Genomic DNA, 17,239 nt, shown 5'->3' on the forward strand with positions numbered 1-17,239 from the left:
CACTGGGTCCCTCACCTATAAACCAGATAATCCATGCACAAGTGCAGCCGATGTTTCACTGCACCCCACTATCTCCCTCCACTGAGTAGGCAATGGCTTGAGGGGAGACATCCAACACGCCTGCCTCGTACCCCTATACAACTGAAACAACCCCAAACTTGTACCAATGCTGGCCAAAGGCGCCTTGTACAGCAGACACCCACCCATGGCACAAACCTGGGACCCAACCTAAACTCAAACTGCAAAGAGGTACTTCCTCTGCACACCTCAATCATCATTTCTGCATCTAATGATGACCATAATCTCCAGGCCAACCGCTGGGATCAATACGACAATCTGAAGTCTCCACACATTGGATGACAAGCCATCGGCCCTTAACAATTCCGTCTGGTCCTCTCCAACTACCTCCAGGAGACTGGGTTTCAACCTCCATGCTAGAACCAAGAGTCTACATTAAGCAATGAAATAGGACAGTATGACCTGCAGGTTCCTTTTCGGGAGTAGAGAGATGTATGCTTGCAGAAGGGCACCTTGGACAAGTCATGAACCTCTGTCAGTAATGGAACAAGCTGTTCCATGAACTTGTAAAATTCCACCAGGACCCTGTGCATCTGTCCTATTGCTGTTTCGACCTCCTCTGGACCCAAAGGACTCCAGCCCTTCATTTGCCACCACCTCTGGGAACTCCAAGCCCTCTATTTATTTATATATTTATTTTATAACGCCACCATTTCCGACTCTCCTCTGGTGACTCTGACCTCTAAAGCCTCAATGTCTGAAATGCCCTGTTTATGGTTTTATCCAGGGCAGAAACCAACCTGCCTCGAGGCTTGACCTGGATAATCTCCCGATTAGCTGGTGGGGGCCAGAAGATGGCTGGCTTTCACCCCATATTCATGGGCAACCCCCTTTGGGTGCTGCAACTGGTGCACTGTCATCCTATCAAACTGCGTTTGCAGCTTTTTCCTGCTTGCCAGGAGGTTGGGGTCACTTGTGTATCTACGGTCCACTTCCCAACTTATCTTGTGCTCTTTCCTTTCCATGTATGCCTTGTGCAATATCTCCCCTCTAATCACCACACAATGCCTCCCATAGCATAGAGGGTGCAAAGGTCTCATTCCTGGTTCCCCCTCCCCAGCAGCTTGATAAAACATCACATCCTAATTTGGAGCATTGCTATCTTGTTGCAAGAGGGTCTGGGATAAACCTCAAAGGAGTGATCAAATCCCTTCCTAACTTGATGACTGCAGCCAATTATACTGGTAGGGCTTGGTAGGTATCCAGTACCTTTATTGTAGCCTCTTTTTAAAATGTGGGTTACTACTTGTTTCCTTGACACCACCTATTGATCCTGATGTCCTCTGACCTGTTGAATTTGCCAGTGACAGGATGTAGGGCTCCTTTACAGTTTGAGACTGACAGCCAGATAAAAAGTTAGACATACTATTGTATATTTTCACCAGATCTTGTATTGTAAAAGTTGGATATCGGTGGCATTTGACATTCTGGTTTCCATATCCCTACTGTTGGCACTGTTCAGTACTGCAAGTCTTTTTGTGTTCACAGGTAGGTGATCGCTGCTATGATGACCACATGTATGAAGCTGCTAAGCTGCTGTACAACAATGTCTCCAACTTTGGCCGTTTGGCATCAACCTTGGTTCATCTGGGGGAATATCAGGCTGCAGTGGATGGTGCACGCAAAGCAAACAGCACTCGTACTTGGAAGGAGGTACTTGTGTTTTTCTTTGTCTTTCTGATTGTATTTGATTTGAGACATGTGGGGTGTACATTGGTCTCCCAGTTTGGGGGGAAAAAAGCTTCAAGTGACACCAGGTATGGCTCAAACAAGTAAACTGTGTTTTAATGTCATAGCCAGTGTCTTGAGGTGACTTTTGATGTTTAAATGTGGACTTGCTTCAACTTTTTAAAAATTTCTACTTGTTTTTAGGTTTGTTTTGCCTGTGTTGAGGGGAAAGAATTCCGTCTTGCTCAGATGTGTGGCCTCCATATTGTCGTACATGCAGATGAACTGGAGGAACTTATTAACTACTACCAGGTAATGCCTGACATAACCAGAAATTCAGTTGTCACAAATTACTATGTATCATCAACTTGGCTGTTTAATAAAACATAGAACATAGTGCAGAAATGAATGAAATGAAAATCGCTTATTGTCACAAGTAGGCTTCAATGAAGTTACACTGAAAAGCCCCTAGTTGCCACATTCCAGCGCCTGTTCGGAGAGGCTTGTATGGGAATTGAACTGTGCTGCTGGCCTGCCTTGGTCTGCTTTAAAAGCCAGCGATTTAGTCCAGTGTGCTAAACCAGGAGGCCATACAGCCCATCTAGTCTGCACCGACCCACTTAAGCCCTCACTTCCACCCTGTAACCCAATAACCCCTCCTAACCTTTTTGGCCACAAGGGCAATTTATCATAGCCAATCCACACCGACCCACTTAAGCCCTCAGTTCCACCTTGTAACCCAATAACCCCTCCTAACCTTTTTGGCCACAAGGGCAATTTATCATAGCCAATCCACTTAACCTGCACGTCTTTGGACTGTGGAAGGAAACCGGAGCACCCGGAGGAAACTCACACGCACTCACTCTCACACTCTCTCACACACACACACACACGGAGAATGTGCAGATCCTGCACAGACTGACCCAGCAGGGAATTGAACTGGGACCCTGGTGCTGTGAAGCCACAGTGCTATCCACTTGTGCTACTGTGCTGATGTCTTATCAAAAGTCAGTAGTCAGCTGCAAAAGCTTCCTCACCAGTATTTCAAAAATTGCATAACTGCTCATTGTACCCCCACTCAGAATAGTGATATGTAGGAATAAACATTTTGGATATCTGAAATGCAGCTGATTTTAAATAACTAGTCTGCATAAAACCTTTTTTGACATATGGATTAAACTTTCACTGAGCTTGTGTCTTAATGGACTCTGTTTACAGGACCGTGGTTACTTTGAAGAACTCATCACCATGTTGGAAGCCGCTCTTGGTCTGGAGCGTGCTCATATGGGAATGTTTACTGAATTGGCTATCCTATACTCTAAATACAAACCACAGAAGATGAGGGAGCACCTGGAGCTCTTCTGGTCCAGAGTCAACATTCCCAAGGTAATGTAAACTTGCTCTGTCTTTTGGCTTGATAATACTGTGCACTTTGAATTCGTTACTAACTGGCTTGTGTTTGCACAGGTGCTGAGAGCTGCAGAGCAAGCTCACTTGTGGGCAGAGCTAGTCTTCCTGTATGACAAATATGAAGAGTATGACAATGCTATCATTACCATGATGAACCATCCAACAGATGCATGGAAGGAGGGTCAGTTCAAGGACATTATCACCAAGGTAAATATTGCTCATGTATACAATTCTGAATTATCCACTCCCAGGGCAGGTCTGTCGTGGGCCATTCACTTCAAATAATTTGTCCTGTATTTTAAAATGAACTGCTTAGCATGGATGGTAAGAAAATATGTCCCCTGTAGCAGTGAGTTAAATGTGCTAATTGTCATTAGTATGTACCCCAAAACAGCAAAAATAATATTTATTCTTGAGATTGATATAACTGGTAAGAACCTGCATTTATTGCCCTCAAAAGGACAATTCAACAAATGTGCACAAGGGGAACAACCTGGCTGTTTTAGAGAAACTAGCTGAATCTGGCCAGGATCCTTGAAGCTTTAATAACCTGAGTTTTAATACCAGCTCTACCCACTGGGTGCCACTAGAGAAGCAGCATCTTGAGTGCTACCCAGTGGCTAGAGGAAGGTGCAAGTGGCCAAGGTGGAAACTGAAGGGTGTATAACCCTTTTTAGTGCAACCTTCTGTAAATGTTACTTAAACACTTGAGCTTCAGCCGTAATCTACTGAAGCCATTTGGCTTGCTGTCAATGTAAACTTTTTTAAATAAATTAAATTTTTCTAAGGTGGCCAATGTGGAGCTCTATTACAAAGCAACACAGTTCTACTTGGAGTTTAAGCCTTTATTACTGAATGACCTGCTCATGGTGTTATCTCCTCGTCTGGATCATACGCGTGCTGTGAACTACTTTACTAAGGTACTTTGTTTATGCCAATACAAATAACTGAACAAATTTGTTAGAAAAAGTGACTGCTTTTGGCAATATTAATCAGTTGAAGATTTTGACATTTTTCTTGGTTGGTAGTTGAGAACACTTCCCAGCCAAGATGTTTGAATTGCAAAAGCAAAATATTACCATGCTGGAAATCTTAAATACTAAAATGCTGACTTAATTGAGCTTGTTTGAGTGGGAATGCCTGTTTTGAAATGGCACTTGTAGCATCCTGTTTTCCCCTGTTAAATGTATTTAACTAATTTTCTGCAGTTGTTAAGCCTTCACTTAGAGCTGTGGCAAGTGTCAGCAGGGCTGTTTGACCTGGAGTGTTTTACTTGGCTGACCTGTCTACTCCATTGTCAATTTCCACCCCCCCCCCCCCCCCTTCCCTATCTCTCATAATTGAGCAACAATTCTTTCAAAGAATGGTTCACCTATTTACACATCCATCTGACATGAGCTATTTGGGCACGAAAGAACAAATGTGTGGGACTTTCTCCTTGTGTAAATTGCTGTTCTCCATGGGGGAGAATGGGTTGAATTGCTACTGTTTACTGTATCAGATTATCTTCTGTCTTGCCTGCCCCAGTCATGGATGCCATGTGATGCAAGTGGAAATGTCCTGGGTAAAATTGGAGTGGCAACAGTGACATCTAGGACATTAATAAAAGTGACTGTTAAATGTGTGGATTGGCAATACTAAATTGTCACCCTCTATCCAGGAGATTAGATGGGTTATAGGGATGGGGTGGGGGGGGCATGGATCTGGGTAGGGTGATCATTTGGTGGGTTGATGCAGACTAGATGGGCCAAAAGGCCTCCATCTGCTCTGTAGGAATTCTATGACTATGGAACCTTAAACTGTAACACCTTAAACTGGCTTTGCCCAAAAGAGCAGTCAGCAACAGGGCCCCTGAATACTGGTAACTCATTGGGAGCTGACCTGCTAATAAGCTAATTCTGAACCAGAAGTTGAACCAATCCTACTTTGCATTGCACGGGGCATTGCATGGTGCTTAAGATTTAATCCAGTGCTGAATTTCTTGGAGCATCTGCTCATGTACAGTGGGTGGTAACATTGACTAAATAACAGGGTAATTGCAAACCAATCAAACTGGTGTCTTGATTTTTTTTTCAGGTGAAGCAGCTGAATCTGGTCAAACCCTACCTGCGTTCTGTGCAGAGCAACAACAACAAGTCTGTGAATGAGTCACTGAATAACCTGTTCATCCAGGAGGAGGACTATCAGGTATGTGAGACTGAATCGGAAGGTGCTCCAACTAGCAGCATTTTTACTGTCCCAGTGTCCTTTGTAGAATTGAGGTGTGGTACCATCCTTGATCTGTAGATGAACTCTTGATCCGTAGATGAAGTTTTTTTTTTAAAGTGTCAACTATAGTCTATGATAAGTCAATGGAGTTGATCTCAACTCGTAATCTTGTGGCTTCTATACAAGTAGCTGCGAGCAACGAAGCAGATGCACTTATCTGTCTGCCTATACTGAAAAGAAATGTCCTTTTACCTAGGCTCTTCGTACATCCATAGACGCATATGACAACTTTGATAATATCTCCCTGGCTCAGCGGCTTGAGAAACACGAGCTGATTGAGTTCCGACGAATTGGTGCGTATCTGTTCAAGGGTAACAACCGTTGGAAGCAGAGTGTGGAGCTATGCAAGAAGGACCGGCTGTACAAAGTAAGATCACTTCACTGTTTTAGTGTTCTGTCACCTGATGAAGTGGAGTTACCGCGATTGCTTTCCTCCTCTCTGGGTTGTCGTGCCAGAATGTACTACAGATTGGAAGCACAAGGTTTTCAAAGCGGTCTGGCAGACTCTTGCTTTGCCCCAGCCCACTGACTGGAAGATTGAATAGCTTCACTTTACACAGTAATTTCATTTGAAGCCTACTTGTAACAATAAGTGATTTTCTTTTCATTTCCTTTCTGGCACCTTGACGGTTTATTGCTGTTTTGGAATCTTGACACCAAAGAAAGATCTGTTAATCACTATTTGAAGCACTGTCTAAACTGTAGTTTATAGCAAATTGTTGCATTTTGAATCTCATTTGCACTAGCAAAATGGCAGAGGGTGATCTGGGATGTCTGGACATAGTCCAAAGGAATTTAATGCAGTTTTCAGACCCCACTTAGTTCTAGTCACCTTGCCATGAGCTTGTCTGATAATGAAATGGAGGGTTCAAGGTTTACAACATATATGGAAGATGCACATCAGTGGGCTGAGTAGTTGAACACCATTTCTAATATAAGTGAGCCATACATGTAGGCTAACTATACATTCAATTGGTGCACATCAGAATACTCCAGCATACATCTGTCCCAACCTTGTTGGAGTGGGGGCTTTATTTTTTCCCCTATTAAGGGGCAATTTAGCATGATCAATCCACCTAGCCTGAACATCTTTGGGTTGTGGGGGCGAAACCCACGCAAACACGGGAAGAATGTGCAAACTCCACACTGACTGTGACCCAGAGCCGGGATTGAACCTGGTACCTCAATGCTGAGGCAGCAAGGCTAACCCACTGTGCCACTGTGGGTGCGAAACCCACGCAAACACTGGGAGACTGCAAGCTCCACACGGATTGTGACCCAGAGCTGGGATTGAACCTGGTACCTCGTGCTGTGAGGCAGCAAGGCTAACCCACTGCGCCACCGTGCTGCCAGAGTCCCTACGTTTTGTACTCTTGCAAGTAAGTTGGTGCTCATTTTGTGTTTCTCTTTTTTCAGGATGCAATGCAATATGCATCTGAGTCCAAGGATACGGAGCTAGCAGAGGAATTGCTACAGTGGTTCCTCGAGGATGGGAAGAATGAATGCTTTGCTTCCTGTCTTTTTACTTGTTATGACCTGCTGAGGCCAGATGTTGTGCTTGAACTTTCTTGGCGGCACAACATTATGGATTTCTCTATGCCATACTTCATCCAGGTGATGAGAGAGTATCTCTCAAAGGTATGTGATCATATGCTGGAATGAGCTTGAAGGAGGTTGGTGTAGTGCTAATGCATATAAAGCTTGTGTCCTAAGTCTGCCTCCAAGATGAGTTATAATGACCACTTCTTCGGAGTTGTTAAATGGCTTCTCGTGAGGTTTACTATGGAAATTACAATATTTTGAAGTCTACAGTGCATTAGCACAAAGAAGGAAGTTTATTTTGACATTCAGAAGTAACTTTGCCGATCTGAGAATTTACTGTTTTGTAGTTTGTCAACCTCTTGGTTGGAAAATCGTGATTTGCCTTGGTCTAACAGGCCCAGTAAAATTCTGCTACAAATTACTGGGTTGTTGCCTTTAGTTTACCTACTAGACATCCAGAGCAAAACTGTGCACTACGTCTGGTTATTCTACATGTTCAATTTAATCTCATTCTAAATCCTCTCTGACCTTCTACTCAGAAGTTTAGGAATGTTTTCAATCAAACATTTCGATCCAGATTTTGACATTACTGTGTCACAAATGTGGACAGGCCAATCTGCCAAGTGCTGGACTGCTGTGAGTTTGCCCAACTAACACTGCCCTCCTGTTTCACTTTGTATTTAAGCTCCACCATAAATTGAATTAATTTGAGTCTTTAATCTCTTTAGTGGCTTTATTTGTCCCCTTCTTTGAAATGCATTGCTGTGCAGACTCATTTATGTATACAAATTACAAGATTGCAGATGAACAACTTAAAAATCAAAACTTTGTGCTGGCTCAGTGGGAGATCTATCCCAGTGATAGTACTGCAGTACCATAAAGCTGTAATTAGATGTGATGGCTCCAATGCCGTACCTTTGGCAAATATCTGTATTACTTAAAACTGCTGACCAGTAACTGAGTCTTTCTGCTTGTTCAAGGAATTTTGCTAGGTCCCCTTTGAAGTTATCCTTTATTTTTCCTGTCCTACTTTTAACAACGTGCTGGTGTTACACTCTACTGGTTTGGGGCTAACTTGACTTAGCTCGAGTTAAGTATCTTGCCATAATTTGCTTTTTGGGATGTGACCAGAATTAAGCTCTAGTTTTGGTGTTTTTTTTAATGATTACTTAATATTTCTTGTGTTGAATTTGTATGGAATGGGATTCCATAAGTGGGTTGCTTCAAATTATATTGAGGTTTTGGAATTGTCAACTGCTGTTGAGCAACACAATGTTAGTTAATGTCCCCAAACCAAACAACATGAGCATGTGATGGAGCATGTGATTTGAGGGGGTTTTCTTGCTGTACTTTAATACAACTTTGTCTGAATAGCATTTTTTGAATTGAATCACATCAGATGCTGAATTTGTGACAGCAAGGAACTTGAGGTGGTTAACACTTAATCCGGTTCCTCCTACCCACGCCTGCAGCACTACTTTGTTTACACTAATGCCTTATCTAACTACCTTGCATTCCTTGCCAAACTTTCCTGTGCCGAGTTATGATCCTTTAATATGCTTGCAGTGTCTTATTTTGATATTTAATTGTTTTCTGTACCTGTTGCAAGCTACCTTTTTTGCTTGCAGATGAATGGCACAATAAACTTTCAATTTGGAATCTAATTCAACGTGAAGCAGCCAGTGTAAACTCCATGTAAAAAGGGGTTGGGTAGTTTCCTTTAAAGCTATTTAAGTAATGGCTGTAACTATCTTGGGGCAACATTTATTTCTATGTAGTGTACTGGGGATGAGCATGGCTTGCTTTCTGTCCCATGTTGAAGCAAAGACTTGCTAGATTTGGTTTTCCTGCATGAAAGAGGTTTAAGGAATGACTTGCCATCTAACTGGAAGTTGGTTTGGGAAATGGTGACTTTTAAAATTGGAGTTTTGGGTGGGGTGCTGCAGCCTTGGAAGCTGCACAATTTAAATCGTGAAGTCTGGCTTTGGTTGTTGCTTAGTGAAACATTAATCATAGCAAGATGGGAGTTATCAAATTTTATTCTGCCATCATTCAAATTTTATTCTGCCATCATTCATCTGTATTTGTCCTTCCTGATGTAGTACACAATGCTGCTGTTTACTGTTCTTCTACCTCCCTCCTCCTCCTCCTTTCCATTTCCCCTTCCTGGATTTTCCTTCCTTGACTCTTCCTCTTTTCCATCTCCCCTTCCTGGATTTTCCTTCCTTGACTGTTGCTCTTTTCTTTGCTGTTTTCTACCTGCTTTATTGTGCTGGATGAGTTTTGATTCTAAGCTGCTACCCTCTGAATTCCCTTGCAGGTTGATGAAATAAAGAAAAAGGTGAAAGTTGACTCATTTTCCATCTTTAGCTCTGGAGACTGAAACTCAGGATATCTGCATGAATTGTTTCCTTCCCATCTTACACTGCTGCTTTTTTAAATTCCACTAGACCCACTACAAATCCTTCCGAGCAGAGTTAGAGCAGTTGAAGTGTTTAGTGAGGACCTTCGCAGTGACCTTTTTTGAGTCACTGACCGGAATTGGCAGGTGGCCATATGGTGCCTGGTTTACAATCCCTGCCTTTCCAGATTTAAAAAAAACTGGACTTTTTGCTACTCTTAAACTTTAATGCCTCAGTGGAAAGTTTGCAATGTGAGTATTAAAGATTGTGATGTAAGATGCAATCCGTCTTGTCTCCTCCAGAGGATTGTGAACCAGCTTATAAACTACTTCTGTTAAAATTTTCTGACAGAAATGAGGCAGTTTGAGGGGTTTTGTGATGGGACCTGTGTTCTCCTTCCCCCCCCCCCAATGTTTCTCATGGAAGTTAGCCCCTGTGGTGCCTCTACTCCCAATTACTGGAGGGTAAAAAGTCCTTTTATCTCTGGTGCTTTTCCTTGTTCCAGTCTAATGCCCCAAGTTTCTCCCAAGTAAAGATCGAATGGGAACATCAATGGGTTTTAACTTGTGCCGCAGCCAACAGGATGATCCACAGGGACTTGTAGGATAAGTGGGCAGCAGTGTGTTGTGGGTACAGCCATTCAGTAACCCCCTCCCAGCCACTGAAAAATGGGTAATAGAACTGGTGTGTTTGTTTAACACTTGAGCATGTGCAATTCCATTTGCAAAAGGAATCACGTTTGAGGCCATGAAGCATTTCTGCTTGGCTGTGTGCTTTCGAAGGGCCTGTTTGGCAGAACCATCTTGGGGCCCTTTTTTTTTTTTTTGCTTCAGTACTTTTTTGCCTCTTTCATGCGCACAAAAATGCTAAAAATGAAACGTGTGTTGTTTTTTTCTGTACCAAAACTGCAGTTCGCTGGCTGTAGTTTGTGGAAAAGCCTTTGTGCTGCAGTACCTGTTCTGCATTCTTCTTACTAACTGCTATTAACAAAGGGGTATGTGAAGAATTGAGCGGTTTCCTGCAGATCAATTTAAAGTAATTTTTTGCAACACTTTTTCCAGTGCTATAATGAGTTGATACTTGTAATTATGATTCCTCTAGTCTTGTTGTGATAGGATGTGTACAATATATCTTATTTTTAGGATGGATTTTGTGATTTGGTCACTTTGCAGCTAGGTTACTGAAATAGACTTTACAACAGATGTCAAAGGTGTACAATAAGTTTGTTATTTAAAATTGAGGAATAGTCTGTCCAATTTGTTTGCCATATGATTGTCTTGGTGCAAATAGCTAACAGTACCAGTTCATGGTAATACTGGCCTAAATAATGAGGCCTCCACCTCTGGGGGAAATTGCCATGTATTTAGTGGCTAACACTGGCATTAGTTTTCTATAGAAGGCCAATGGGGCTGTGGGTAGTGGAATGTGAAGGTGCACTTGAGCCCCATATAAAAGGTTTAACTTTAAAGATTAAATCTTTTTAGATGAACGAAATTGGATGCAGTTAACCCGGAAGGAACATTCTCCCAGCGTCTGTGGGTTTCACCCCCACAACCCAAAGATGTGTAGGTTAGGTGGATTGGCTACGTTAAATTGCCCCTTAATTGGGAAGAAAAAAATTTGAGTACTCTAAATTTATTTTAAAATGAACACCATATGATATGATTCTGAATGGAATTCTTGCATATCCTGCTTAAGCTAAAGTTCTATCTTGGAACTATTTTGGGTGTGAATTTTAAACTGTTTTGGTAATCAGAGTGCCATGAAACAGTCCAGGACATGTTGAAACTATTTACTGAACAAATGTTGGTGAGACTTAACTAAATTAAGCTTCCATTGAAATCACTTCTAATCTGAAGTAGCATCTGGGTTTGATTCTTTCATCTCCATAGAGCCTTGATGTCTGACTCTTGAGTACCCAATTATTTTTCCAATTTAAGGGGCAATTTAGTGCAGCTGCCAATCAATCTACCTGCACATCTTTGAGTTGTGGGGGTGAAACACATGCAGACATGGGACGAACATGCACACCATACAGACAGTGACCCAGGGCTGGGGTTGAACCCAGGTCCTCTGTGCTGACCACTGCCCCGCCTGTCTTGATCCACCTGTCCTGACCCTATCATTGGTGCATAAATTATTGGATTATGATTAAGCCTGGTCATAATCTCCCATTGTCACCCATTAAAAGTTTCTAACGAGTTAGTCCAAATGGCAACCATACCGTTCCCTCCAGATTTAAATAGTATAATGTCAGCTTAGTGCAGCTAGAGCTGTGAAGGGTTTGCAAGGTTTTGAGTCCATGGTTTTCAAGATTGAGGATGTGGTCTATTTTTGCTTGTTGGCAAGGGGCAGAATTTTGTGCTTTTCGTGGAGAATGTTTGGGGTTTTTTGGTGAATTCTTCAAGCTGCAGTGAAAGTAGATTAGACTGCTTTGTGGATGGGAAAGATGAGTGTTTGAGTCCCCATTAGCTTGTTCACTAGTTGTTGTAATACCAGTTTTGCCCCATGCCACTAGCTTCATTTGATAACTTTGTTCTGGATCTGCTTTTCAGTTGACTTCTCTGCATACCTCCAACTAATACAGTAATATGTTAATATTAACCAGCATGGGGGCAGGAGACCATTCAATGGATGAAGTCCAGGTGCAAATATTGCATGCAACAGTTATTCAGCACTTCTGTATCCTGTGGCAATCTAAGCTCCCTTACTAACAGCTTGAGCCGTGCATAGGTCGACTGGAAATCTGTTATTTTAACACTATTTATTTGAATCTTTTTGAAGATTGAACTACAAAACAAGCTGTTTAAAAGATGAGGCAAATAGTTGAGTAATAAGGTCCTAGAGTTGGCTGCCAAAGAGGCCATTATTAGCCAGGCCTTGCTCCTGATAACTGTCCAGTAAGCCTGACCTCACTTAATCAAGCTTGTATGTGAGTGACCATAGTAGAAAAGAACTGCGGCAATATGAGCATGGAATCTTCTGTTGTGAAATCTTACAAGAAATTTGAACTTTCAGTTCATTTGACCAGGCAAGATTTTATGTTTTTTAAACTTTCAAACCTGTTATAACAATGACTTGGAATGTTAGACGTCTGTTTTTTTTTTTTTTTTTTAAAAAACACTTTGTAGGCAACTTGAGATTCCCCAGCCAGTCTGGGAATCTCCTACATGCTGCACTCAAGTGGGTGCTCTATTCTCTGCTCCTGATGGCTGGCTTGGTTTACTTTCCTAGCTGGGTAAGCTTCCACCTGAGGGTTACACTGTGTAGATTCTTTCCCTTGAATCTTTCAACCCCTTTTTTGAAAATCCCTTCAAACTTGTTTCTCCAGTCGAGTGCAAGTTCCACCTGTGTTTTGTGATGTTTCCAATTAGTTAGCATTTGCTGTTCCAGGTGCAAGACTGGTTGCTTCTGCCCCTGCTGTCTGTTAGACTGCCCCCAAGCTGCCATCTGTTTGTGATACTCATGTAATTGTAGGGCGGCCTGTACCCTGATATCCAATGACTTCCTCCATCTCATTTGCAAGCACAACTTGTATCTATACTGCTAAACTAATTTAAAAAAAAAAAAACTTACCCAATTATTTTCAGGGTCAATTTAGCATTGACAAGCCACCTACCCTGCACATCTTTTGGGTTGTGGGGGTGCGATCCACCTAGACATGGAGAGAATGTGCAAACTCCACACAGACTGATCCGGGCCCATGATCAAACGTGAGGAAGCAGTGCTAACCACTTGTGCTGCCCTGCTAAACTGATATTCGATCCCAACTCCTTGCATCTCAATGGATAGTTTAACAAATAGTTTTATAGCCCCAGGGACTTTGGCAGTTTCGGTTTGTGATCCATGCACTTGAAGACAATGGAAACAGTCTGAATATACCTTGCACTTCTATATCTTGAGCAGACTCCAGTACCAGTCTTGTGATTTGCTTTTACCCAATGCTGCAATCCCTACATAGACCTTTCATTCAACATCGCATTACATGGGACATGGATTTACTACATTTGAAGCAACATTGACTGGATTTATTTAGTCTTGAATTTGAAATTGGCTAAAGTTCACTTGCTGTAATCCTTCTGGTATTCATGGAAGATGTCCTTGAAGCTGTTCACTCTGAATTGCAGATGTTTTTTTAAATCAGTGTCCCGAGAGATTACGGTTGTAGAATGTGGCAAAATTGATTCAATTGTTGCCTTACTCTGCCCTCTGGAGCTAGTTCAGCATAAATGCAGAGCTACTTGAGCTTTATGCCTTCCACAAAGAAGGGACTAGCTGCTATAAGCACATAATTGGAGCCTTGTGGATACATTACACAGTTGCCTTCACAAACATTTACCCAAGGTGGCTGGTTTCCTTCAAGATTTTAAACTCTTCATTTGGTGGCTGGCCCCTTTTTTAAAAATCAAACTAGAACGAAATGAGGCTGGAGGATCCTGATTTCATCCCTTGATTGAAAGCAAGAAGTGCTTGGTGTATGAAACAAAGCTCCTTTGACAATCTTGGCACATGATTCCAATGTTCCCAATCCAGAAGCTGTTTGCTACTTTGTTAGTTGGAAACTGAAGTTGTATTCATGTCTGTTTTCCCTACTCTCCTGAACACCACCTGCTTCCCCACCTTGGTGAAAATAAGACTACCTGTTCCCCTGTTGATGTATTCCTCCAAGTTGTGTGCTTTCTTGTGGTGTTGCCTGAGGTGGAGGTATACCTCCCAAAGCCCTGCATGTGGGTGCTGTAATTTACTGCAAGTGTGTGAATGGAATTAGCATTAGGACACTTGCCTGGTACTTGTACAGAATGCAATATTCTGGTCCTCGCTTGGTATTTTAGAAATCGCTGACTTTAGAAATTTAAGTCCGCTTTGCCATACATTTTAACTGAGTTGTGGTGGTTTGTATTGCAATCCATTGAATGGTCACTTGTTTCCTGTTTTGGAAATTGCTAACATTTAAAGCAGTTGTAAGGCTTTTCCTTCTGATCAGTGGAATCATCCTGCCAATGTGGGACAAGTGACTGGTAATGCTTTGGCCTTTTCAGGTGGACAAACTGGACATATCTGAATCGCTGAGGAAAGAGGAGGAACAGGCTACTGAGACAACACCCATTGTTTATGGTCTGTATTATTTGACAGCTTTTGCATTTTTGTGGGCTTTTTAAATTGCCATGAATTGCCATTGGTTAAAAGAAATTACCTTTCTGATCAAGCAGGAAGGAGGCTTTGATCTTCTGAACCAATAGAAATACAGATGGAAGGCTCTGGTCCTCACCTTTAGAAGCTAACACGTGTAAGCACTTGGGTTGTAGTCTGACTGGAGAGAACAAACATCTCCACTGCTGATTGTCATTTAGACCAGTTCAGCACATGGGCTTTGAGTTTAATAGCTCTGAACCAAGTTACTATTACTGGGTTTTTAGTTCAAAAGTGTTCGAGCTCAACTGTTTGTCTATAACTTTAAATCCTAGTAACATTTGTCATCTGGCACATTTTGCATGTTGGTGAAAGATCAATCTTAGTGAAGCACTTGGTGCTGGAGCAGTAATGCTGCTCGGTGGTGTAAGCATCCTCCCACCACCCATGCTGCCTGTCAGCTACACCGAATCTGCATACAAGGCAAGTACAAAAGGTTGGCCGAATGCATTCCTGAATGCTCTTGATTGTTCACATGGGAATAAAAGAAGCAGTTATCAACTATGCACTACCATAATTTGTATAGTGCAGGAGGAGGACATCCAGCCTATTTAGCCCCAACTAACCTGCACTTTGGACTGTGGGAGGCAACCAGAGGAAATCCACATAGACATGGGGATTGCAAACTGAGTCACCCATGGGTCCCTGGTGCTGAGAGGCTGCATTGCTACCCACAGCAATGCTGCCAGACCATTGAACATGTCCTCACAGTCTCAGGATTTGGGGTAAACTATTTCGGACCGAGATAAGGAGACATTTCTTCACCCAAAGAGTGGTGAGCCTGTGCAATTCATTACCACAGGAAGTAGTTGATGCTAAAACTTAGATATAGCACTTGGGGAGAATGGGATCAAAGGCTATGGGGAGAAAGCGGGATTAGGCTATGGAGTTGGATGATCAGCCATGATTGTGATGAATGATGAATTGTGAAAGGTCCAAAAGGCTTCCTCCTGCTCCCATCTTCTATGTATCTATGTAACGTCTTGAAGCAGCCTAAATATTGCAAGTGTTAAGCTGGGGTAATAACTGATTTTGCAGTGGAGACATGACTTGCTACAGTAGCTATGATGGATAAAATGTGGTTCACTATTCACCTGCACAAGTTCTTTCCCTGCAATTAAAGATCATTTATTCTGCGGAAACAGTGGATGCTTTTGAAGTTGTTCTTCAAGCAGTCCACGTCTTGGAGCACTTGGAATGTGGTGACTAGGGGCTTTTCATAACTTCAGACTTGTGGCAATAAAATATTATTATTACTAGTCTCAAATAACCTAGAAATGTACTAATTCTCTTCTCCTCCTATGTAGGTCAGTCGCAGCTCATGCTGACAGCAGGGCCCAGTGTAAGTGTCCCTCCACAGGCATCCTATGGCTACAGTTATGGTGCCCAACCATATGCTCCTGGCACATATGGGTATAGTATGTAAGACGAGACAAGTTTCCCAAATTACCCACCTGCTCAGCATCTGCCAGTTTTCCCCTCATCTCTACAGGGAAGAGAAAGCAAAGCTCTTTATATTGTATGTCATGAAGGACTTCAGTCATTTTTTTTCTAGTTCTGAATGTTTGGATCACAGCTGTCTAACTCATCCCTCACATTCCATGTTAATTAGATTGTGATTTCTTTTGAAGGGGAATGGTTGTCGCATTTAAAGCTCTTGGAGTGAGCTAATGTCCTGCAATACAGTCTGTTGTAAAGATTTGCACTCTTAGTGAGAATACTTTTGATGTAGTATCTCCCAACTGTGGGCAGCTTGTGGGCTGTATATAAAAAAAAAAAAAAATATAAAGCAGTAAATCTGTGTATTGATAAAAGTTAAAGATAGAAGTGAGTACAGGACGTGGCTGCTTATCTGATATGTTAAGCAACAAAAACACTAATCACAGTGCACCCAACACCATGATCTAAAAGTTGGAAATTGAGTAGTTCTGTTTATTTTGAAAGCATAAGTTCACCTGACTCATTGATTTTGAAAACCTGGACTTTTCCCAATCTATGCAGGCTCTTTAAAACCATGTAGAGGTTTTTAAAGTTTCTACTACAACTGTTCACTCCCTCATGGTTCAGGATGGCCTCTTGTCCTAAATACAGTGCTGATGTGGGACCATTGTTTTGACAAACTCCCTAAACCCAGTCTGTGTTTCCAACCCTGTGCTAAGGTCTTGCATTTGCTGGATATTGTGGTGTGTTAGGTCACTGTCTTTGAGTGTACAGAATAAAGAATTAAACTGTCCTGTCAGTTTTGTGCAATTTGAAAGCAGATTGGAAATAAAATAACAGGACTATGGATTTCTGCTGTTTTTGTGTCCTTTTATTACTTGGTTTCGTTTTACTACTGAGTTGGTTTATGATTCATTTATTTGATAAATGAAGATGGAAAAAGAGGTGCTGTTAAGCAGTCAATTAAGATGTTCACATGGGAAACTGGTGCCTGTTTAAGCTCTTATTGGATTCTGTTACTTTGTATGCTGGTATCTGCTCAGTAGTGTTCTCGATGCAGTTCATATGATGAGGAGGCTTGTATCTTGTACATGCTGACTCCTTTGGTCAGGGGGGAGTGAAGAGGTAAGTACTAAGGTTAACCCAGCATTGAGAAAATACCCTAATGTAGATATGACACTTTACAAATTGTACTACGATGCCACTAATTTGGGGGGTTCCTGAACTTTCAGTTTATCCCA

At 42.1% G+C, this 17,239-nt stretch overlaps 1 protein-coding gene across 2 annotated transcripts in view; it reads left to right on the forward strand.

The window, feature by feature from the left end:
* The window catches only part of LOC140386967 (clathrin heavy chain 1), an 83,995-nt gene extending 67,148 nt beyond the window's left edge, over positions 1 to 16,847 (forward strand). The window contains exons 24-34 of one of the 2 annotated variants that reach the window (XM_072469913.1): positions 1,567 to 1,731; positions 1,951 to 2,058; positions 2,965 to 3,132; positions 3,214 to 3,363; positions 3,945 to 4,076; positions 5,233 to 5,343; positions 5,621 to 5,791; positions 6,841 to 7,062; positions 9,287 to 9,307; positions 14,408 to 14,483; positions 15,866 to 16,847. In XM_072469913.1, coding sequence (XP_072326014.1) covers positions 1,567 to 1,731; positions 1,951 to 2,058; positions 2,965 to 3,132; positions 3,214 to 3,363; positions 3,945 to 4,076; positions 5,233 to 5,343; positions 5,621 to 5,791; positions 6,841 to 7,062; positions 9,287 to 9,307; positions 14,408 to 14,483; positions 15,866 to 15,984 — 1,443 coding nt within the window. In that variant the 3' untranslated portion in view covers positions 15,985 to 16,847. The remainder of the gene's footprint in view (positions 1 to 1,566; positions 1,732 to 1,950; positions 2,059 to 2,964; positions 3,133 to 3,213; positions 3,364 to 3,944; positions 4,077 to 5,232; positions 5,344 to 5,620; positions 5,792 to 6,840; positions 7,063 to 9,286; positions 9,308 to 14,407; positions 14,484 to 15,865) is intronic. The other variant, XM_072469914.1, reaches the window with a different exon arrangement.
* The last annotated feature ends 392 nt before the right edge of the window (positions 16,848 to 17,239 follow it).

Source organism: Scyliorhinus torazame, chromosome 12, assembly GCF_047496885.1.
Source record: "Scyliorhinus torazame isolate Kashiwa2021f chromosome 12, sScyTor2.1, whole genome shotgun sequence".
Classification (NCBI taxonomy): Eukaryota; Metazoa; Chordata; class Chondrichthyes; order Carcharhiniformes; family Scyliorhinidae; genus Scyliorhinus; species Scyliorhinus torazame.